Source organism: Lissotriton vulgaris, chromosome 4_1 (assembly GCF_964263255.1).
Source record: "Lissotriton vulgaris chromosome 4_1, aLisVul1.2, whole genome shotgun sequence".
Taxonomy (NCBI): Eukaryota; Metazoa; Chordata; class Amphibia; order Caudata; family Salamandridae; genus Lissotriton; species Lissotriton vulgaris.
In genome coordinates, this window is record NC_141691.1 from 2,109,616,463 (window position 1) to 2,109,640,423 (window position 23,961).

At 41.9% G+C, this 23,961-nt stretch overlaps 1 protein-coding gene across 1 annotated transcript in view; it reads left to right on the top strand.

Moving 5' to 3' along the window:
- Positions 1 to 23,961, top strand: part of LOC147725140 (chromaffin granule amine transporter-like) — a 353,689-nt gene that overhangs the window by 131,603 nt on the left and 198,125 nt on the right. The window contains exons 6-8 of the mRNA XM_086967117.1: positions 1,177 to 1,266; positions 3,881 to 3,924; positions 5,516 to 5,576. Of these exons, the coding sequence (XP_086823243.1) occupies positions 1,177 to 1,266; positions 3,881 to 3,924; positions 5,516 to 5,576 (195 nt within the window). The remainder of the gene's footprint in view (positions 1 to 1,176; positions 1,267 to 3,880; positions 3,925 to 5,515; positions 5,577 to 23,961) is intronic.

Consider the following 23,961-nt stretch of genomic DNA (forward strand, 5'->3'; position numbering starts at 1 on the left):
CGCTCCCATAAGGCTTTGTTTTTTTTGTTAGAACATTCTGCCCCCTAGTGGCGAAATGTTCTAATAGCCTTATAGCCCTTCGTAGCTGGGCTATACCGGCTATTAAAGTCCCTCTCCCTTGTTAAATGATTTAACGCTGGAGAGGGCCTTTAATAGCCGGTATAGCCCTCTACGGCGGGCTATAGGGCTATAGTATGATCCAGAGGCGGAAGGTGAGTGAGCTATGTTCACTTGAAATAGAATAGGAAGTGGTATAGATATGGGTGTATTAAATAATGACGTGCACTCTGCGGTTTTATGGCAGGTAATTGTGGGCAAGGCTTCTCTATACTGTAGGATCAAAGTCAAACTCTATTTCAATCGAATTGCAAGGGTGAGTGAGAAAAAATGTACTGTATCAATCAAGTTGTGAGCAGTGTTGAACGATTTAATTTGATTAATTTGACACCCATTCACATTTAATTCGAAATTTAATGATGTTGCAAATTACACTTTTAGTGTGAAATGTGGTTGCTCGGATGGCACATGCTTTTATTCACTTGTGGGAAGGCATTGTATTAAAAATCTGTGCAAGGTACTGGTAGGAGACTGGTTTGAGCACAAAATAACTCTCGGTGATACATTTCCTGCACAAACAAATCTCCAGCGGAGGAAAGCTCCACTAAATAGCCTAATACAGATTTTGGAAGAATTTCACACATTTTACATAAAATGAAATCTAGAAATGTTGTGAATTTTATCAGCATCATTCAAATTTCACCCATGCATAGTACTGACTACTCCTTTCTCCCAAACATTTTTGATAAAGTTTGTATCTTTTAGATGGATGAGGGAAAGGCTCTTTGTTGGCATCACCGCACACAAAGTCAGAAATCTAACAATCTGCAAATGTTTGTATATGTTTCAAGTGAGATATTACACACCAAGCAGATGCTTAAAATCAATTGAGAATGTATTCAGCACAGTTGATGCCAAAATAAAGCCGTTTGTCAGGACCCAGATTATCTGCTTATGCATGAGTCTTTCATTTCAATCAGACATTTCTACATACCTCACAGCATGGTTACCTCAACATGTTTGTTTGCGTGGAGAGTCATGTTGTGGTTCTGAAGGTGTGTACATAAATAGCGTTCTTTATTCTGGTCTGGAAATCACTGAGTTCTGTTGTTCTTGCAGTGGGTGCTCCCTTCGGAAGTGTGATGTACTCCTTTGTTGGGAAATCCTCCCCCTTTCTGGTTCTGGCACTCCTAGCACTATTGGATGGAGGTGAGTAGATGGCATGGTAGGAGTAGCTAAGTCTCTTTACACCATCCAGGCAAGGCCTAGGCCATTAAGTGATTAACCCCTTCCACACTGGGCTAATTTCCCCGTGGTGCTGGGGGAGGGGGGCCCCGCGCTGCGCTGCAGTGCTCGTGAAGAGCTCAGCTCGACACAACTCCGCCCACTCAATGGAACGCCCCGCACAGGAGGGGAATTAGCCACGCATGGGCGTTCCGCTGCTGTTATGACGAGCCAGCTCAACAGTGCCTCATGACAAGCTGAGCTCGTCATGAGCGCCGAAGGGGTTTAAGAACAAGGCACCAACAAACCTTGAATATATAACACTGAAGTGTGTGAAATTATCTTGAACTCAATAAATCATAAGTCCTGTATTCGGCGAAATCGCAATAAAAACACTTAGATATGACATCGTTTGCACAATTGAATACTTGGAAACTTGGCTCACTGACAATCTTAAAAGCAATCATATACAAACATGAAAAAAAATATTGCAACCCAAGAGCAGTACTATCCTGAAAAATCACTTCACCTAACTAATATGATGCATGCTTACAGAGTGACCGAAAAATCCTACCTTTTTCAAATACTCCCAGCAACTCTGATAATGAAATGGCAAAACATATTTCAGGAATTGCTAATTGTTGTAAAAACAATAGGGCAAGGTGGTGATGTCTAATCTTTTCAGCATGTAAGCAAGGAGCAAGAAAATGCTTTATGGGAATTAATATAAAAATGCAGAAGAGCATCTGGTGATTGAAGCAAACCTAGAAACTGCATCAATCTTTCTCTGAAGCTGCATGTATCATAGCCTAATTCAATAACCCCAATGTAATTTGGCATCAAAGGTAACACCAGGGTAATTAAAATATTTGACCCTGTCAATCTTACCCCTTCCCCTATATAATCCGTTTTGACCATAGTATTTGGCGGGCCACTGCCCATAATGAAAGATTTGGACATAAAAACATTTAAATGTAAAACATTCCTGAATCTGGCAGAACAATCCAGCAGGGTCTATAATCCATTGGCTTTCTTGCAATAAGAACAGCATCCTGCGCATAAACGAGGACTGCGATTGCTCTCCTCGCTATCTGGGGCATAGCCTTGATATTTCGCACCAAAAAGGTCTCCTTATCATTTTCACGAAGTAAGACAAGGAAAGGGGCCAAGATGCACTCCTGGCAAACACCCAAGAACATTTAAGTGGGGAAGTGCAATCCCAGCTTGGACTCAATTAGAGTATTAGGGCAGCATGCCAAGTCAGAAAAGGCTATGCCCTCCACGTTCATGCTGGAGGATTCCCTGCCATCTGAAGAGATCCCCACTAGCCAGGCAAGACCTCATGATGAGCAGCTTTGGAGAGAGACAGCGATCCGGGGGACCACGGCAGGCTCTCCTGGATGTCTTTTCAAATACTTTTTTAAAGTAGAACCTGTCCCTTTAGAGGACTCGGGGGCATATTTACAGGGGCTTTATCTCTGCTGAAAAAGCCAAAAGAGTGGAGATAAAACAAGAGCCCTATTTACAAGAGGGTGCGAACATGCATAATCGCACGCCTCCCTTTGCATCTCCAATGAGATGCAAAGTGTGCTTCACTGGGCGGACCCCAGATGGACAACCTTGCAAATATCGCTGATCACATTGTGATATTTACAAGGCAGCTCAAGGGATTTTAGTACACATTAGATTTTGGCAAAAACTGCAGTTTTCGACAAAATCTAACATTTGCTCAAATCTTGACTGAGCCATCCCTAACATAGGGGGTGGATTATGCTGATACGAGGTTATCTCTGTTTTGCAGGGAACATCGACAGAGATAGCCTTGGATAATATAATTATCGCTAAGGACGGTCCGTGATAATTATCGCTGGCCATTGCTAATATGCCCCTCAGTTTGCTTCTCATTTGGGAATTTGAATGCAGAGATGCAGGTCTGCTGTTCTGTGCAGTCCACCATCCCTGAGTTTGTATTCAGTTGAACGGGTTCACAAATAAAGACCTGCCGAATTAATATTCATTGGGCAGTCCCACATTTCTGAGTGGATATTATGAAGTAGGGCAATAATTTACAAAGGATTTACGTCAGGTGTGCACTATGTCACAAGGGTTCTCACACTGGCACAATATGGAGCACAAAGTGTGTCGGAGCATGGGGAGCAGAACTGTGCCATTTCTTTAAAGATATGGTGCTTGCTGCTCTGTGGTGTGCCACTTATAGTAAATCTGGCCCTGTATCTTGTTAGTACATAGGTTTTATTGAAAAATGATGAAGAGGTCACAAACAGTTGGTGCAAAATGTGCACCCACTCTTGCTACATGTTTGAATATATGCTACTCACTTAATTACTTACTTTATTTTTTTATTGCTGAATATCCATTGTGTGCTCTCATCTATGTTGTTCATTATTAACAACATTTAATCCAATTAAAAATAAATTATTGATTTATTAGTTGATAGAATATATGACTAATAAGGGAGATCAAACCATCCCAGATGCCCAAGCGGCAATTGCATAAGGAAGATGGGACACAATTAGAAGTTTTGGAATACCAGGCTAGCAAACGTTTTTTAACTAACATCATCTGATTCTTCTCACAGCTCTGCAGCTCTGCATCTTAAGTCCTTCCAAGATGTCACCAGAAGTAAGTGTCAATTGTATTGTAACATTTATTTTTCACTTACAGCCCTAATGTAGGATGCTAAATTGCTTGCACACTACACCGCGCTGGGTGTGTGGTTGGAAGGGTGTTGCTATTGCTTTGAACCTGAAAGGGTAGTGTTTTCATGTCTTAGCTTGATAACCACATGGTGTGGTCATTCTGTTATGGGGTACAGCTCTTAGCAGTTTGATGAAGGAGGGAGTGTGGGAGACAGGCATGCAGTTAATGCTTTGCAATGTGCTAGCAGCCTTGATGAGCCTTGCCGGTCCCTTCATGGTTTTATTTATCTTCACAGTCACCTGTGCTGGTTTCCACACTGGGTTTTTCATTCTGAGATTTAATGGTGTTTGGCAGCCCTACTACTCCTCCACTTCATCATGAACTAGAACTCAACATCTTCTTCAACTCCCCCCATATTTTCCCAGTGCAGTGTCCCATCCTGAATGTCACATTCACACTCCACTTTCTGCTATTTTCTTGTCAGTGAATTTCCTGGTGGCCAAGTTAACCCAAGCTGGTGCCGCAGAGAAGCGTGATCAGATCAATATTATAGGTGCTGGTGAAACTAGGCGAGCACAGCAGGGACAGAGTTAATGCCAGGGTTGCATTTGAGGAAGGCCACAAAATGAATAGATTGCAGTCTGATTCTGCATGTTTGTTTATTGTTTATTGTTATTAGTTAATAAAAACCATCAAAATACAAATTAAATACATTTTAAAAATAAAAATAATATTCCATTTTCATTAAAACATTGATAAATATTGGTGCAACACAAAATAATATCATGGATTTGTTAAAATAGAACATTATAAATATACATTCAATTCATAATTGCTGGGACTTTTCACCACATTATTTGTGTGGGGTAAGCATGTGTAGGAAATGACAGAAATTTGACAGTTCTAGATATCGTCATCCTGCTATTAGTTTATCATCATATCAATGTCATATAGTCTTACGACTGAACAGGGTCCTTATAATGTTGAGTAGTACTTACAATCCTGTTTTACTGCTTCATCATGAGATTGTAAAAACTTAAAAAGTTTACAAGTTAGCTGAGGGTCTGAGGAATCTGGACTTCTCAGGATGGCTGTTCTACACGTACGAATTCCTCGCTCATTAAATAAGTGCTTCAAAAGTAAGAATCTGCATGTTGCGGTAAGTCAGTCTGGTACTGTGCGCCATGGAGAGATAAGGTTGGTACAGAAAGAAAGCAAGGATCAAAGGGGTGGAAACTGATAGAGTAGGTTGTTTTGAACAAAACTACCGCTCTTAAGAGACCAGGGTGCCTCATGGGAATTTATCATATTTGTCATATACGTTCTAGAGAGAGCAAGCTGCTAATGCAGCAGTATTGGGCAGTAAAGCCATGCTAGTAGAGCATCTAGGGAAGGTTTATTTGGGTCATACCCTTAGAGAAAAAGGCCAAGCGGTCCTATGATAGCAATGTCGGATTGGTACTGCATGCGGTTGGATGCTTTTGGAAATGTGGTAGAACAATTGCTGGGGAATAAGGTCAGTTTGACATTGAAGAGCTTGGTTGTAATAACAGCATATCATGTTTCTTTCAAGAGTGCAAAAGGTGCAGCGCTTTTCACCCTCCTTCGAGATCCATACATTCTGGCTGCCGCAGGTAAGATTACACCATGCTTGATGTCTAGATACTTTCTAATCCTGTCACCATGCTCTCCTTCCGTGCCCCATTCTTCCTGTCCACGTCTGCTCTGCCAGCCCCCTTAATCTTTAGAAAGTGCCCTTGAATGACATAGAAAAAAACTTAATTCCAAGTAATATTCAATATTTATCTTCAAATACACGTGATGCAAAACTGCAACGGGTGGTCTTAAGATTTGCAAAAAAAGTAGCCAATTTTGCATTAATTACTCGATTTTAGATTGAACTATCAGCGCAAAATTGAATTGAGTTAAACATATTGTGTTTTTTTTTAACTTTCACGATATGACTAAAAACTGACGAAAACATTTTTTACAATGTATCATAACTAATACCGTTAAGATTAATGCTACGTAAAAAGCATTATAATTGTGTTCTAAAAACACAGGTGGCACAAAGAGATCAAAGCCGTCTTCATGGCTCTTTTCTTTGCTCGAGTTTTTCTGACCCGTAGCTTTTCTGAATGATCAAACGGTATGCAGTCTAAATATCGAGTTTTTTTTATTGAGTGGACATAATATCAAGTCAGGAATATCGATTCTGCAATAATATCGAGGTAAGTAAAATTGATTTTTATAGTAAAAAAAAATATCGAAGGTATTAATATCGAGTTGTTAATATTGAGTGTGTAAAATATTGTTTATGTTTGTAAGTGATTAATATCTAAAGTAAAAATATAGAGTGTCAGAATATCGAATGTAAAAATATAAAAAGTTAGAATATTGAAATTATAAATATAGAGTGTAAGAATATTTATATTCGGATTTTAGATTGTAAAATATGTTATTTAAGTTATAAAAATATATATATTTTTATATAATTATTTTAAAAAAATTATAATAAAATTTAGGAGCTAGATGTGGGTTTTTAGGGGAATAGGGTGGGGAATGTTTTAAAAAGTGAATTTAGATTTTTTTATAAAAAAATATATATATATTTAAATAAATGTATAATGAAATTTAGGAGCGGGATGTGGATTTTTAGGGAAATGTGTGGGGAGTGTTTTACAAATTTGTTTCGTAAAAATGTTTTTTTTAAATATTAAAATTTTAGATTTTTTTTTAATTTGTAATAACATTTAGGATTGGGTTTTTAGGGGAATAGGGTGGGTAGTTTTGTTAAAATTTGTATTAATAAATGTAAAATACTTTACAATTTGAAAAATGTATTTTGTTTAAAAAAAATTAAAATTTTATTTTAAAATGTAGGATTGGGATGTGGGTTTTTATGGGTATAGTGCTTGTAATGTTGGACCTGGTCTTAACTAATCTGGACAATTTTAGACATTATAACTGATTATGGTGTGTAACACCCACAGGCTCTGATGGCACCTGTTACTGACAAGAACTAATTGTTTGAGGAATACACGGATTTTAAAGGTGAACATGATTCATATAGATAATCAAGCCCACTCTAAAAGTGGATGATACTATATATAGATATTTATTCTTTGAGTTTGTCTGGTTATGGACAACCTATAGTCTCACACACAATGGGTGATGTTTGTAATTGGTGTAGTTTTCCTTTTCTTTTCAAAGTTTCCTCTATTTTCCAATGGGACCCTTTGCTATTACTTACTCTTAAACTATTTGCCTGAGTGTTAACGGTTGAAGAGTGGGACCCATGTATTTACGGATTTTATTTTCCTTTTGGGTTGCAGCCCTGAGGAAGTCAATGTGGATATAAAAATCACGACGAAACACGTGTTGGCTGCATCGTTTGAAGATATCAACTGTCTATGATTGTACTTCATAAGAAATAAAAGTTGTTGGAATATCCATTCCGAGATATGGAATCTTGAATTTGGACTTGGTGCTTGTGTCAATCAAGATAAAGGAACTTTCAAACTTTTCAAACAGAGAATTAACTTTGAGAGTGCTTGGTATGAATTTGTTTGTTCTGTGGTCCTATTGAGGTAGAGCCTAGTGGATGTTGGTAACCGCATCCTTTCCCCGGAAGCACCATGTGACAGTTGATCCTTACTTACCCCGGATTTGCTGAGCACCCTATTTTCTGAGTGTTACCAACCTTTCTTTTAGAGTTTTGTGTCCAGGACCTTCCCTGAGTTAGTACTTGGTGGAGTTGGAATAGTAAATTATATTGTTTGAGTGTCCAGCACCTTCCCTGAGTTTGTACTTGGTGGAGTTGGAATAGTAAATGATATGGGTTTTGTGTCCAGCACCTTTCCTGCCTTTGTGCTTGGTGGAGTGGGAATAGTAAATTATATGGGTTTTGTGTCCAGCACCTTCCCTGAGTTTGTACTTGGTGGAGTGGGAATAGTACATTTTATGAGTTTTGTGTCCAGCACCTTCCCTGAGTTAGTACTTGGTGGAGTGGGAATAGTAAATTATACTGTTTGAGTGTCCAGCACCTTCCCTGAGTTAATAGTTGATGGAGTTGGAATAGTAAATTATATGGGTTTTGTGTCCAGCACTTTCCCTGTATTTGTACTTGGTGGAGTGGGAATAGTACATTATATGGGTTTTCTGTCAAGCACCTTCCCTAAGTTTGTACTTGTTGGAGTGGGAATAGTAAATGTTTTGGGTTTTGTGTCCAGCACCTTTCCTGAGTTAGTACTTGGTGGAGTGGGAGTGGTAAATTATAATGTTTGAGTGTCCAGCACCTTCCCTGAGTTAATAGTTGGTGGAGTTGGAATAGTAAGTTATATGGGGTTTGTGTCCAGCATCTTTCCTGAGTTTGTACTTGGTGAGTGGGAATAGTAAATTATATGGGTTTTGTGTCCAGCACCTTCCCTGAGTTTGTATTTGGTGGAGCGGGATTTGTAAATTATATGGGTTTTGTGTCCAGCACCTTCCCTGAGTTAGTACTTGGTGGAGTGGGAATAGTAAATTATATGGGTTTTGTGTCCAGCACCTTCTCTGGCTTTGTACTTGGTGGAGTGGGAATAGTAAATTATATGGGTTTTGTGTCCAGCACGTTCCCTGAGTTTGTACTTGGTTGAGTTGGAATAGTAAATTATATGGGTTTTGTGTCCAGCACCTTCCCTGAATTTGTACTTGGTGGAGTGGGAATAGTAAATTATATTGGTTTTGTGTCCAGCACATTCCCTGAGTTAGTACTTGGTGGAGTGGGAATAGTAAATTATATTGTTTGAATGTCCTGCACCTTCCCTGAGTTTATAGTTGGTGGAGTTGGAATAGTAAAGTATATGGGTTTTGTGTCCTGCACCTTTCCTGAGTTAGTACTTGGTGGAGTTGGAATAGTAAATTATATGGGTTTTGTGTCCAGCAACTTACTGACTTTGTACTTGGTAGAGTGGGGATAGTAAATTATATGGGTTTTGTGTCCAGCACCGTCCATGATTTTGTACTTGGTGGAGTGGGAATAGTAAACTATATGGGTTTTGTGTCCAGCACCTTCCCTGAATGTGTACTTGGTGGAGTGGGAATAGTAAATGATATTGTTTGAGTGTCCAGCATCTTCCCTGAGTTTATAGTTGGTGGAGTTGGAATAGTAAACTATATGGGTTTTGTGTCCAGCACCTTCCCTGAATGTGTACTTGGTGGAGTGGGAATAGTAAATGATATTGTTTGAGTGTCCAGCATCTTCCCTGAGTTTATATTTGGTGGAGTTGGAATCGTAAATTATATGGGTTTTCTGTCCAGCACCATCCCTGAGTTTGTACTTGGTGGAGTGGAAAAAGTAAATTATATGGTTTTTTTGTCCAGCACCATCCCTGAGTTTGTACTTGGTGGAGTGGAAAAAGTAAATTATATGGTTTTTTTGTCCAGCACCTTCCCTGAGTTTGTACTTGGTGGAGTGGGAATAGTAAATTATATTGTTTGAGTGTCCAGCACCTTCCCTGAGTTTATAGTTGGTGGAGTTGGAATAGTAAATTATATTATTTGAGTGTCCAGCACCTTCCCTGAATGTGTACTTGGTGGAGTGGGAATAGTAAATTATATGGGTTTTGTGTCCAGCACCTTCCCTGAGTTTGTACTTGGTGGAGTGGGAATAGTAAATTATATGGGTTTTGTGTCCAGCACTTTCCCTGAGTTAGTACTTGGTGGAGTGGGAATAGTAAATTATATTGTTTGAGTGTCCAGCACCTTCCCTGAGTTTATAGTTGGTGGAGTTGGAATAGTAAATTATATTATTTGAGTGTCCAGCACCTTCCCTGAATGTGTACTTGGTGGAGTGGGAATAGTAAATTATATGGGTTTTGTGTCCAGCACCTTCCCTGAGTTAGTACTTGGTGGAGTCGGAATAGTAAATTATATTGTTTGAGTGTCCAGCACCTTCCCTGAGTTTATAGTTGGTGGAGTTGGAATAGTAGATTATATCGGTTTTGTGTCCAGCACCTTCCTTGCGTTTATACCTGGTGGAGTGGGAATAGTAATTTATTTGGGTTAATTGTTTAGCACCTTCTCTGAGTTTACACTTGGTGGAGTGGGAATGATAAATTATTTGTGTTGACGTTCAGCGGAGTGGTAATAGTAAATTTTAATATATTGAATGTTTAGTGTTTTGTGAGAGTATATATAAGGATAGTAACTATGTTTAACTCATGTTGTATGGTAACATTATTATAATAATATTAATTAAGTATTGTAATTGTTAGTAATTAAAAATAGATTAATCAGAGTCACAGCATGTTTTCATATTTTATTATTTTCAAAAAGTAGGTAATAAAATAAGAAATCAGAAAATAATTTTAAAAACATTTTTATCTGTACATTTTTATTTTCATGAAATACATTAAAAAAATTGACATTTTTATCACAGTTGTCTCAAAAAATATTATTGCAAACATAATTTATTACAATTATTTTTAAGTAAAGTAATATGTATTAAGTGTACATTTATTTGTCTATTTCACAGTTTTTAATGTAAAAATAAAGATTAATTTGACAAGTCATATACAACAACTCTTTTTATACTTTTTTTAACACTGTGGTAGTATTTTTAAACGTTCTTTGTAGTACACATATTTATAAACATTAACACAAAAAGGTAGGTTTAGTTAACATTAATATAATATTTACATTAGTGACTTTAAAAAAAAGATATTAATATTAATATCTAAAATATTAATAATAATATTTATTACAGATACATTGATAATGTTTTTAGGTAAAATATTGGTTTATACAAACAGTAAATATTAGTAATACTAATAACAGTATTGTATATTCATACAGTCAGGTAAGTAATTTTTTATAAGGTAAATGTTTGTTTATTAAATGTACAGTCATTGAAAATAACATATAGTACATCGGAATAATTTTTATAACGTTACATTTTTCTTTCATTAAATAAATTACAGTATATTGTCACATGTGTAAAATAATTTTAGAGTGTTATTTAATGTTGATGTAAATGGAACTATTTGTTTGTTTGGGACTATTTTGTAACCGCGCCATGTTATTTTGGGTAATTTCGACTTGGAAGAACTCGCGGTTGGAGGCTGCTTCGCCTGTGGAAGGGTACGTTTAATTTTAAGTTCTTTATTTGAGTTATATGTTTAGTTTGAGTGTTTGTGGAGTGTGTGTAGGTTTTTTATTGTTTGGTATTGTTTGGTGACCTGTTCTCAGGACACCCCCGCGCCGCACCGCCAAAAGCTGTTGTGTGTGCTTCTCGCCGCGCTGCTGCCCGCAGCCTTGCTGAGCCTGCTCCCCGATCCCGCCCCCGCCATATTTGCGTGTACTGTCAATTACATTTTGTTTGCTTTTTGTTTTCCCTGCATCTTGTTAACCTTTTTGTCTCCCATTTACTGTTCTTGATTTTTGTCATTGCCTGTGCTGTCTCTCTGCCCCCCAGTGCCTGCCCGCCCCGCTCCCCGCTTCCTGCCGCCGTGCTGCGGGCCAGGCCCCCTTTTCCTTCTGTGCCCTCCCCGCCTCCGCCTCCCAGCTGCTCCTCCCTCCCTCCCACTTTGCCATAAATGGTGACCCCGCGGTCACGCACAGCGGGCGCGCCGATTGTGCACCGAAGGCACACCAAAGGTAAGCCCATCTGCGCCCATCAGCACCTGGACCGCGCCCAGCGCCAGGACCCCTGGCCCCCACCGACGCCAGACAACCCGACAGACCTACAACGCCGCCGCCCTCAACGCACTCAATGCCAGCTGGAACCCCGCCTGGTGCTGGGCCGCCCCCAAACGCTTCCACGAATTTTTCACCTGCACAACCTGCAAGTTCACCTGCCTCCGAACATGCACCGCGCCCGCCAAGCCAAACCCCAGCAGCGACCTCAAGTGCATCCTGTTCAACACCCGCTCCGTCCACAGACACGCCGTCGAACTCTGGAACCTCCTCGACACAACATCACCAGACATTGCGTTCCTCACTGAAACATGGATAAACGCCTCCTCAGCCCCCGACATCGCCATAGCCATCCCGGATGGATACAAGATCATCAGGAGGGACTGCGTCAACCAGAGGTAGGCATCGCCATCGTCCACAAGAACACCATCCGCATCACAACCGACGCCAACGACACCTACACCGCCGCCGAACACCTCCACTTCCAGATTCACACTGACCCAAAGACGACCCTCAGAGGCACCCTCATCTACAGACCCCCGGGACCACGCAAACAATTCAGCAAAGACATCATGGACTTCATCAGCCCACACGCCCTCCCCTCCGCTGACTACATCCTCCTAGGGGACCTCAACTTTCACCTGGAGAACAACAAGGATGGCAACACCGTTACCCTGCTGGACAACCTCACCAACCTGGGACTCAAGCAACTGGTCAACACCCCCACCCACCACGCCTGCCACACGCTTGACCCCGTCTTCTCATCCAGCAAGCACATTGACTTCAGCCACTCCACCGGACTTCACTGGACCAACCACAGCTGCGCCCACTTCAGCTTCAGAAAAACCACTACCCACCACCACCCGCAACAGGTTCCCCACAGGAGCTGGAGCAAGATCACCGCTGACCAGCTCACCACCTCCCTCAGCCAGAACCCACCTGCCAGCACACTGGACCCCAACGAAGCAGCCCGCAACTTCACGCAGTGGCTGACCGCCTGCACCGATGACCTCGCACCACTGAAGAACCCTCCCAGCAAACCCAGAAGCAAGAAGGCCCCCTGGTTCACCGACGGACTCAAGGACTCCAAGAAGACCTGCCGCACCCTCGAGAAAGCCTGGCTCCTTGACCGGACCACTGACAACATGACCGCCCTCAAACACGCGAGCACCCCCAGCTCATCCGCACCACCAAGAAGAAATGACTGAAGGATCGACTGGACAACAACGCCCACGACAGCAAGAAACTCTTCAGCATCGTCAAGGAGTTCTCCAACCCCAGCACCGCCAGCAACAACATCACCCCTTAACAAGATCTCTGCGACTCCCTCGCCTCGTTCTTCCACCGCAAGATTGCCAACATCCACAACAGCTTCGGCGCACCATCCTCTCACCCAACCGCCGAATCAACACACCCCACCGCCACCCTCCGCACCTGGACCGCAGTGACCACCGAAGACACAGCCCGCACGATGAACACCATCCACTCCGGGACTCCGACTGACCCCTGCCCCCACCACGTCTTCAACAAGGCCGACTCTACCATGGCACCCCAACTCCGAGACGTCATCAACACCTCCTTCAACACCGCCACATGCAGAGCTCAGCGCCCTACTGAAGAAACCAACAGCGGACTCCACTGACCTCAAAAACTTCCGCCCCATCTCGCTCTTCCCTTTTCCTGCCAAAGTCATTGAGAAGATTGCCAACAGACAGCTTGCCGCCTTCCTCGAGACAAATGGATCCCTCGACCCCTCGCAATCCGGTTTCAGAGCCAACCACAGCACCGAGACCGCCCTCATCGCAGCCACCGACGACATCCAAGCCATTCTCGACAATGGGGAAACAGCTGCACTCATCCTCCTGGACCTCTCTGCCGCGTTCAACACTGTCTGCCACCGCACCCTAGTCCAACGACTCAGCAACACCGTCATCCAAGAGAAGGCATTGAAGTGGATCATCTCGTTCCTTGTTGGAAGAACACAGAGAGTCCGCCTCCCCCCGTTTCGTTCCGAGTCATCTGCGGCGTCCCGCAAGGATCATCACTCATCCCCACCCTCTTTAACGTCTACATGAGATCTCTCGCAGCCATCGCACGCCAACACAACCTCAACATCATCTCCTACGCCGGCGACACCCAGCTGATCCTATCCCTCACCAGAGACCCCGAGACCGCCAGAACCAGCCTCCACGAAGGGATGAAAGACGTCGCCGAGTGGATGAAGAACAGCCACTTGAAACTGAACTCAGACAAAACGGAAGTCCTCATCCTTGGACCATCACCCTCCGCCTGGGACGACTCCTGGTGGCTCCCAGCCCTGAGCAGCGCCCTGAAGCTGACAGACCACACACGCAACCTGGGCTTCATCCTTGACTCCTCCCTCTCGATGACCAGACAAGTCAACGCCGTCTCCTCTTCATGCTTTCACACCCTCCGCATGCTCCGCAAGATCTTCCGATGGATTACGATCGAAACCAGGAAGACGGTCACCCAGGCCCTCGTGTTCACCCGGCTGGACTACAGACACACCCTCTACGCCGGAACCACAGCCAAGCTACAGAAAAGACTACAACGCATCCAGAACGCCTCTGCCCGACTTATCCTGGACATCCCTCGACACAGCCACATCTCCGGCCACCTGAGGAACCTGCACTGGCTCCCCGTCAACAAGAGGATAACGTTCAGGCTCCTCACCCACGCACACAAGTCTCTCCACAACCTGGGCCCCAAGTACATCAACGACCACCTGACCTTCCACACGCCCACCCGCCAGCTACGGTCCGCTAGCCTCGCCCTCGCTGCCCTACCACGCATCCGAAGAACCACCGCCGGAGGCAGATCTTTCTCCTACCTGGCTGCCAAGACATGGAACTCCCTCCCCATCCACCTTCGGCTTACCCAGGACCACCTCGCCTTCAGGAGACAACTCAAGACCTTGCTGTTCGAGCTGTAGCGGCCCCCTTCCCCCAAGCACCTTGAGACCCTTCCGGGTGAGTAGCGCGCGATACAAGTGCTATGATTGATTGATTGATGTAGGATGTGTGTGTTTTATGCGGTAGTTACGGTTATCGTTTTGTAAATGTAAATGTAAATCTGTGTGTCTTGTAAAGCGCACTGCTACCCGGAGGCATCCTGGCGCTATAGTTTTGGTTCCGGTTTACTAGTTTTCGGTTAGTTTGTTGATGAGGTAGGAATAGGATTAGAAATGTAACTTAATGTTTTGTATTATGTTTCAAAATGTTTTTAAATTGTATTTTGGGGTGCATTGTGTGCGAGTGGGTATGTTTTTTTTTCTATTTTACAGGTACTTCACGTGGATGTCATTTTTGGGAGAAGATTGCATTTTTTTCGTAAAAAGGGTCTCAATTATTTTTTAATATATTAGAGACACACTTTCTAACATTTTCGGTTTTTCCAGGAGTGTTTATTATCTTTTACACTATTTTCGGGTTTTTAAAGGGTTATCGCTGGATCTATTATGGAGAAGAATCGTTATAGATGGGTTTTTTAAATTTTATTTATATTACATTTCCATGGAGCATTTTTTCTGTTTTTGTGAACTATTTTCGGGTTTTGTGTTATTTTTGGATGATCTTGCTTGGATTGTTTGGGTGGATTACTTCTAAAGAATGATTTATTTTGTTACAAAGGTTTATCTTCAGCAACAAAGTGAGTAAGTATTTTTCAATTTTATTTTTGGGTGGGATTGTAGTTTTATTTTTTATGTAATTTTATGGTATATGTTAGAAATTGTAAGGAAATTATTTAGATATATTTAAATAAATATATTAAATATATTCGAATAATTTTGTTACAGTTTGTAAAATGTTTAATATGTATATTTTATGTTTACTATTTGAATATTGTATGTATGTGAGTTATGTTTAAAGAATTGTTTTAGCTATCGTAGATAGGTATCGTAGGTCTAGGGTAGTTGGGTATAGGGTTACTTGGCTTTGTAAGGTGTTTTTTCGTTTCTTTAGTTAGTTTCGGGCCTATTTTTGTTATAGATTGCTCCATTCGGAGTTCTTGGTAGCTTTGCTCCTTTTGTAATGCTTGAAGGCGTTTATGTAGGGTTAGGGAACCTCTGCCTGTACCTGCTTGGAAAGCATTATACCATCCTTCGACAGCGTTGTTTCTTTTAGCTTGATTATTTAGTGTACTTAGGTAGACGTTCCACCAGTGGATTTGGAATTTTGGTTGCCTTCTGTGTTCTGATCTGTGTAGGTCTCCCTACTCATGTATCTTCAAAATAATCAAATAGAGGGCTTAGTTTTGTTTCATTTTTTTTATAATAGGGGGTGTCTATTATTTGGTTGTAATGTTACGCAACATCTGTAACTGGAACGTAGGCCAGTGCAATTATTTTTTTTTACCTGGTAGGCAAAAGTACTGTCAGTGCAGTATTGGGTGCTTAGGGCAGATTTTTGTATATGTTTCCATATACATTTGTTAAAGTGGTAGTAGCAACCTTGGATTGCCCTGTGAGGGTAGGTCTTTAGATTTGTATTTATCATTGCTTTCTCAAAGTCAATGATAATTTTTTGGGGGAAGTAATTATTTGTTAGGTCTTTTGTTTTATTTAGTGCCTCAGTATACGTTGTTTGCTGTTTGTTGGGTAGTAAGGCATATATGAAGGGGATATTGCAGTTTTGATAGTGTCCATGGATGGTGTATAATTGGTAGAATGGTTTTGGGCACACTGAGAATGTGCCGTCCATCATCCATGTTTCGCATTGGTGTAATTTCACATATTGTCTGCTGTAGCAAACATTATAATTCTTCTTTCTTTAGATGCATTGTCATATATGATGAAAGGTTCGTTATTATGGGTTATTGTTAGTTCAGGGGGAATTTGGACTTGCTCAAATGTTTTTGGGGCAGGTGGTGTAGCTGTAGTTGTTCTTTTTTGGCTAGCTATTGTCCTTTTTAGAGAATCTATAGAAGTGAGTTAGCTTGCTGCATGTTGGGGGAGAGTTCTTAGATGGTCTTTAAGAATAGTTGTAGATGGGCAATCTAAGTTTCATTTTATATTCAGGTTTTGTAGCACCAAGTGGTATCTAATTGTGTGTTTTCTTTCTTTATATAGTGTTTCAATTATGTGTTGGTTGATTTGATTGGTCAATTTAATTGTTTGGTGTTTTTTATTGGTTGTTTGAGATATTTTGAATTTTTTTGGTAGTTATGTGATTCGTTTTGTAGATGCTAGGTAATAGTTTTATATTGTGGTATATTTATTTTTCATTCTTTTTATTTAATATTCTTTTGTAATGTGAGCTGTATAATGTTTTTTTATGATTATGTTATGTGAACCTATTTTATTGCAAACATTTTTTATATGTTATAAATGTTGTTTATTTATTGTTTGATTGTAGTATGCTATATTTTATATAAGTATGCTGATTTGTGTTACGATTTACTGTGTTTCTTTCCTGATATTTTTGTTTATTTATTATGTATAGTGAAGTTGATAATTTGATTTAGCGATATTTTAGTGATCTATATTTTTGTTTTTGATATTTTTGATTTTGTCTTTATGTGTGTTGAAAGTCGATATATTTTGTTGGCGATATTATTTAGGGTCAATAATGTTGTTTTCGATGTTTTTTTGTTGCGATATTGTTTAGTCGATATTTGTGTAGTTTTGTGTTCAAGTATTGGGAGTCGATATTTTTGTACTCGATATATTTACATCAATAATTTTTGTACTCGATATTTGGTCCTTCGATATTGTTTCAGTGATCCTGATCAAACACATCAGGCATTTTCGTATTGTCTCTGTTTTGGACAAAAATATCATGGGGAATAGAATGGTTTCTCCTATCCGTCCCTCGAAACGCAAAGAAGTAGTTTCAGATATTGTCCTAATGCCTTTGGTTTTAGCAATGTATTTTAAGTATTTCTTACTGGCAATAAGTAGTTGGGACACATACTTAAAATATGTTTCTTATTTTCATTATAAGAAATCCATATTAGACATTAGGATTATTTTCCTGTGTTGTTGTTTCCATGATGCTTTAAATTGGCGCAGAAGGTCATAAAGGAGATGAGACATATGAAATGTGCTTTTCATTTGCGAATGTAGGCTGAGTTCCACCCATGCTTGATGTTTTGTGGTATATAATGGGAACAAGTTGTTTCTCTTTTTTACATTTCAGTGATTGTCAGATATCACTCTTGCAAGCGAGCATTTTATGGATTCTAAAAATACATTCAACGCAAACTATCCTTTGGAGGGCCAGTTGGAAATATTAAATAAAATATATATAAAAAAAACTATGATAGGAGACATCATTGTGAAAGGGATATTTTGGCTGAACAGATTTCCGTGCATTGATGTTGCCAGTTTATCAGACTGACTGAATTATAGGTAGCTTGCATTTCGCCTAAAGCAAAATAATTGGGAATTTGGCTCAATATAATTGTTGGTTGGATGACACAGGCGCCAAGAAAAGTCTTCCAAAGAGTGGTAAAATCTCTAGCACTCCTGGTTTGCTGTTCGAAAATCTAGAAAACCAAAGGGATGGGGCTAAACTGTCCCATCCTGGCATGCTATTGCTTCCGAGCTCCTTTTGTGCTCAACAGGAATGTTAAACTACTGTGCCATGTACCCTTAGTTTAGGTAGAGGGGAACTGAGATGTGATGACAGATTATAGTTAACAGATTATTGCTTGACAAAAATAGTGAGCCCTAAATATCTACTAACTGTTTTTTACCCCATTAGAGATAATAGAAAAAGCACATACAATGGGGCAACATTTATGTAAGTGACATTTAGAACACAAAATGTATGTCAAATGATATTTCTCTGTAAGATATTCGGCCATACTGCTGTGCAGCGTTGAGCAGCCCTCATGGCTCAGGGAGAAGCATCACCTACACCAGAGAGATAGTAAAATGGTGGACAACAAACATTTCTATGGACATGAATAAATGAGACGTTTTGTGTAGAGTTCATACCAGGAAATCTGGAGGCCTCAGTTACTGCTCACAGCCAAGGCCATGAGCAACTCAAACATGGTAGAAATACAATATACCACAAAGTGCCAAAAAGTTCCCACACTTTGATGGAGCAAGGTTTCGCACGTAAAGCGACTTGCTTGGTCTCAACCCTCTCAAAATAATGCATAATTCATTAACCAATATGTTTCGTCTTACTAATAATGCACCACACGACATTTCTAGCATCCAGGGGAAGCTTGTGAATGTGCTTTTACTAACAGTAACTCGAGTGACCTAATATGGCCACCGCAATCCGGGAACTGTACTGAGCATGCGTCTGTCCCACTGCCGTGACATGACGTCTTTTCTGCTTGGTGGGAATTCTTGCTTCAGAGCACTAGAACTAAAGATGGCTGCTCTAAGCTTTAACGTGCTTAAGCTTGCATTGCTGCTTTTACTAAACTGTTTGTTCTGCTTAATATCTAATGCTGTAGTTAAAACAAAGTAATGGGAATAGAGTAGAAATAAGTGGTATACAGTGCATGAATTTATTCCTTATATCTAAAATGGTTTCTTTTCGACTTTGCTACTTGCTCGTATTTGGGCCTGGTTTAACCTTGCTGCACTCCATCTTGAAAACTTGAGCTTGCGCACAAGAGTCCAAGAATCCTCGAGTCATGGCATTGAACCCGTGCCAATGACAGTCTTGAGTGAGATGCGCCTGGGAATCTGACCTGATGAACCTCCAAGAGGAAGACAAATAACAAATTTGTTTAACATTGTATTTACTATTGAAACATTCATTGTTGGGTGGAATAAAAGTGCATGGGAAAATAAAATTATGGGTGGAAATACTAAATTTAATATTTGACTGAAATGACTTCATTCTGGTATGGTGTGATGACCTCTCCTCATCTATTGTCCAATAAAATTGCGGGAATATACAAATTTGCAACATTGGTGTCAGGCCCCTCGAAGCATAAGTAGGGGCAGTAACGCACTCAAAGGGTCGCTGTGTCAAAAACCTACAAACTGTGGGTTCTTGGACCGAGAATGTTAGGAAACGGAACTTTAAGATGGCCGCTAGCTCAAACAGCGGTCACCAGTCTAGTGTTTAACCAACTCTCAGCAGAGTCCAGGTGAGGCGCGTGATGAGAGAAAACTGCGCACTTCACCGAGGACATTGCCCTGAGAGGAAGCGTTAGAGTTTGAGTCGTGAGGAGAATCATAGTTTGACCCAGCGAAGACAACAGTGTGGTTAGAAGTTCCCAAAACCCCTTCCTAGTGTACCGGAGCACAGCGACTGTGCCCGTATAGTCATATTACAGAATTCATACCTGATATCATCGTCGAGACTCCGTCAAGATTAACAGTAGAAGGCTACAACAGCAACTGCAATCTGTGAAGCGGCGGTAGCCTGGCACCAAGTCGAGAATCTAGTCAACCAACAGAACCGCAAGTAGGGAATCTGTAAAAGAAAACCAATAGTTCAAGATGAGAGTTTAAAAATTGCATATTCTAAATAGAACGAAATAGCATAAGGCATTAAGCATACTTACCGTGTATTGTGAGCAAAATTACGATTGCAATCAGTCATGGAATTTGAGAGACAAGTAATGTTCTGAGAGGAATCAGAAAGTAGAAGACTTTTAAAAAAGAGGATTAAAGCAAGATAGACAAGTCTAAAAGCAAACAGTAAGTCAGAGTTAAAAAACTAAAAGTATAGATAAAGGCAAAATGAATTATCAGAGGAATTAATTCCTATAACTCTATCTGTCCTTACTTCGCAGGGAGATTGCAGCCAAGAGCAGAATGAGGCACGTAGGATAACAGACCATATCGAAAAGACAAAAGTGAGTTGAGAATAAATAGTTCAGAGTAAAAGATCTAGGGTAGAGTAATAGAAGATATAATAAGTATAACCATTGTGAATTACAGGAAAAAACTTAGGAAGAGTACAGCAATAATCCGTGCCAAGAAAAGAAGTAGAAGAGAAGTCAAGACCCTTGGAAACTAAGGGTAGGTAGAGAGATAGTGGGAAGTGGAGAGATAGGGAGAGAGATATAAGGTTTAGGCTAATCCAGATTTATCTTTCTTCAGGATCCAGAAAGAAAGTGGTCTGCAGGTCGGACTGAAGAGTGGAACCAACCAAGAGTGTCTCTTCTTGTTGTTTATTATTTTATCCAATTCCCCCTTCCCCTCGAAGGTAACTGGATGGAGTCTCGTACAGCTACTTTCTGGGTGTGAGGAGTTCCCACAGCCCGGACAAGCATGCCGGAACCTACATGTTCCCTGGGGCCTGTTACAGTTACCTCTGTTGAAACCCCAACAAACCCCAAGCTTGCCCCCATTCCCGCCGGTCTTGGGCTGTGATTCCCTACCGGCGCTTGCTCGAAAGGGCTGCGCCGCTCTTTGTTGAACTGTCCCAGACCCGCTCCCGCCTGGCGAGGACGTACCCGCCGATCCAGGCAAGAGCTGTTTGTGCCATGACACCGTGTCGAGACAATCCCACGTTAAAGTCACATCAAACTCTTTAGCTTTTCGAAAGTTAACATCGTAACCCTTCCATTCATTTCCCCCGTACATTGTATAAAAATCCATGATCCTGTTCTGGTAACATGATAGATCGGGCAACACTTCAGGTTTACGTTCCCCCATTACTGCTGTAAATAGAGAAAAGGCCTTCACCCAGATCGCTATGGTCTCGTCGACCCTAAATTCCGCCATCTTGGCCCGCCATACGCTGGGGTGCCATAAATCTTTCTGGGTCTTTGCGTACTCTATCTCACGATGGTCGGTCAACAGTAAAAACATATTAATATATTTGTCCCCCCATATCATTTCCTTCGTGGCCGCCGGGATGTGCTGGGCCAACCTTTCCCGCCTCGAAGGCACTAAACTCTCCCCAACCATTGGCAATGGGTTCTTACCGGGTTCAACCGCCGTGTCTGCTGACTTTTCTCGGCCATCCGCCGTCACTCCCGGTGCCACCTATGGGGGAACATAAGGAACATTCACCGTCCCGGCTTCCCTTGACTGCCGTAACTGCTCAGTTATCATTCTGGCTTCTTCGGCCGGATCCCCCGCAGCCACTGCCCCCCCTGTTTTCTTCTTTAGCCAGAGTAACAATGCGGCTAACTGAAGGGCCAGTTCTGGCGGCATCTGATCATCTATATCAACAAGGAGAGAGGTAGGGAGAGTCAGGGACACTCTCTTAATCCCCGGTTAAATGTCAAACAACAAAAGAAGAGAGGTCTAGTCTGGTTAAGCACAAGGGTACCAGAAATTAGGAGCGAAAAGATAGGTGGATAGTATAGATCACAGCCACTCTAATTCAGTGGGATCACAGTCACTCTATTTGAGTAGGAAAGCCCTCACACACCGACCTGGTCAGTGTCATGCTTCATCATCGGGCCCCACCGAAGAGACCGAGTGTCTCTTCGGTGTGCTGCGACGCCAGAAAGACTGCGGAGCTGGTCGTGTGGGGAGGACGTGTTGTGAAAATTATAAATTTAAAAGTGACTAACAGGGTATCAAAAAAACTTTAATAAGTGATCCCTAAAGCACGTGTAAGGGGTATATGTGTCTGAATTTAAGAGCCAAGGTTATTAGGATTTTGTTTAAATTCAGCTAAATACCACAAGTTTAAAATTAATCAGTCAACATGTTTCTGCCTTTAATGTGGTATATATTCACCATGGCATTCTTCAGGACTAAAACCCCGGCGGTATGGACACTCTAATAGTCCACCCTAACCTGGGGACGTGAAAGTGAAAAAAGGAAAAGGTGAAAAAAGTGCTTAAAAAGTTAGGAGAGCAAATTGCTCAATCCAAAAACCCCCAAATTCAGGGGTGTATCAGCACTTTAAAAATGGGCGCTACTTGCACCATGGGTCTCGGGAGGGGGGTTGGAGCGCGCTTGGCACATCGCCCTCAGCGCTCAAAACCCGCTTGTCAACCTGCAAGAACCCTCTGAACCGGACCCCGACGATCCGGGGTCCGGTTCAGAGGGTTCTTGCAGGTTGACAAGCGGGTTTTGAGCGCTGAGGGCGATGTGCCAAGCGCGCTCCAACCCCCCTCCCGAGACCCATGGTGCAAGTAGCGCCCATTTTTAAAGTGCTGATACACCCCTGAATTTGGGGGTTTTTGGATTGAGCAATTTGCTCTCCTAACTTTTTAAGCACTTTTTTCACCTTTTTCTTTTTTCACTTTCACGTCCCCAGGTTAGGGTGGACTATTAGAGTGTCCATACCGCCGGGGTTTTAGTCCTGAAGAATGCCATGGTGAATATATACCACATTAAAGGCAGAAACATGTTGACTGATTAATTTTAAACTTGTGGTATTTAGCTGAATTTAAACAAAATCCTAATAACCTTGGCTCTTAAATTCAGACACATATACCACTTACACGTGCTTTAGGGATCACTTATTAAAGTTTTTTTGATACCCTGTTAGTCACTTTTAAATTTATAATTTTCACAACACGTCCTCCCCACACGACCAGCTCCGCAGTCTTTCTGGCGTCGCAGCACACCGAAGAGACACTCGGTCTCTTCGGTGGGGCCCGATGATGAAGCATGACACTGACCAGGTCGGTGTGTGAGGGCTTTCCTACTCAAATAGAGTGACTGTGATCCCACTGAATTAGAGTGGCTGTGATCTATACTATCCACCTATCTTTTCGCTCCTAATTTCTGGTACCCTTGTGCTTAACCAGACTAGACCTCTCTTCTTTTGTTGTTTGGCATCTGATCATCCTCAACCGGGGTTATCACAACGGGGATTGGTAGACCCACATCCGGACCTGGTACCGGGCTGTCCACCGGCGCTACTGGGCCAGCTGGGGGCACCTCCGGGACTGGGCCCTCCCCGGAACCCGCCCTCTTCTTACTACGCTTCCCCCTACCCTCTGGGGCGACGCCCGGCAAGGCCGGTCCTATCACTTTTCTAGGCCGCCCCGCAAGGTTGTTCTGGGCTGCTATATGTTTCTTAACCTCTGCTAAGCCCCGACTGATCGAATCCACTTTACCCAATTTTCGGTCCATAACCGCCATTCGGTTCACTAAGGTGCGTAGCATTTTCTCCATCTCGGAGCTCTTTCCCGCTTTTTTGCCAGACATGCCTTCGGTTACTCTGTCCGATTTGATCGACAAGGTCCTAGATCCTCCACACGCCTGACACTGAAAGAAAAACAACAAAGATTACAAGTTCTCAAAATTGCTGCTTGTTCCGTCGAGGGCTCATGAGCAACGAGTGGTGCAGCCTTCCGAGCACTGGAACAAGAGGACGCTTCATTGGATTCCCGCTCTATTTATCCGTCTGCGGGGGCCCTCCTCGGGTACGCCCACCTGGGCGCGGTCTTCCAGGCGGGTGTCTAGGACAACCCCTTCTGGGCGGG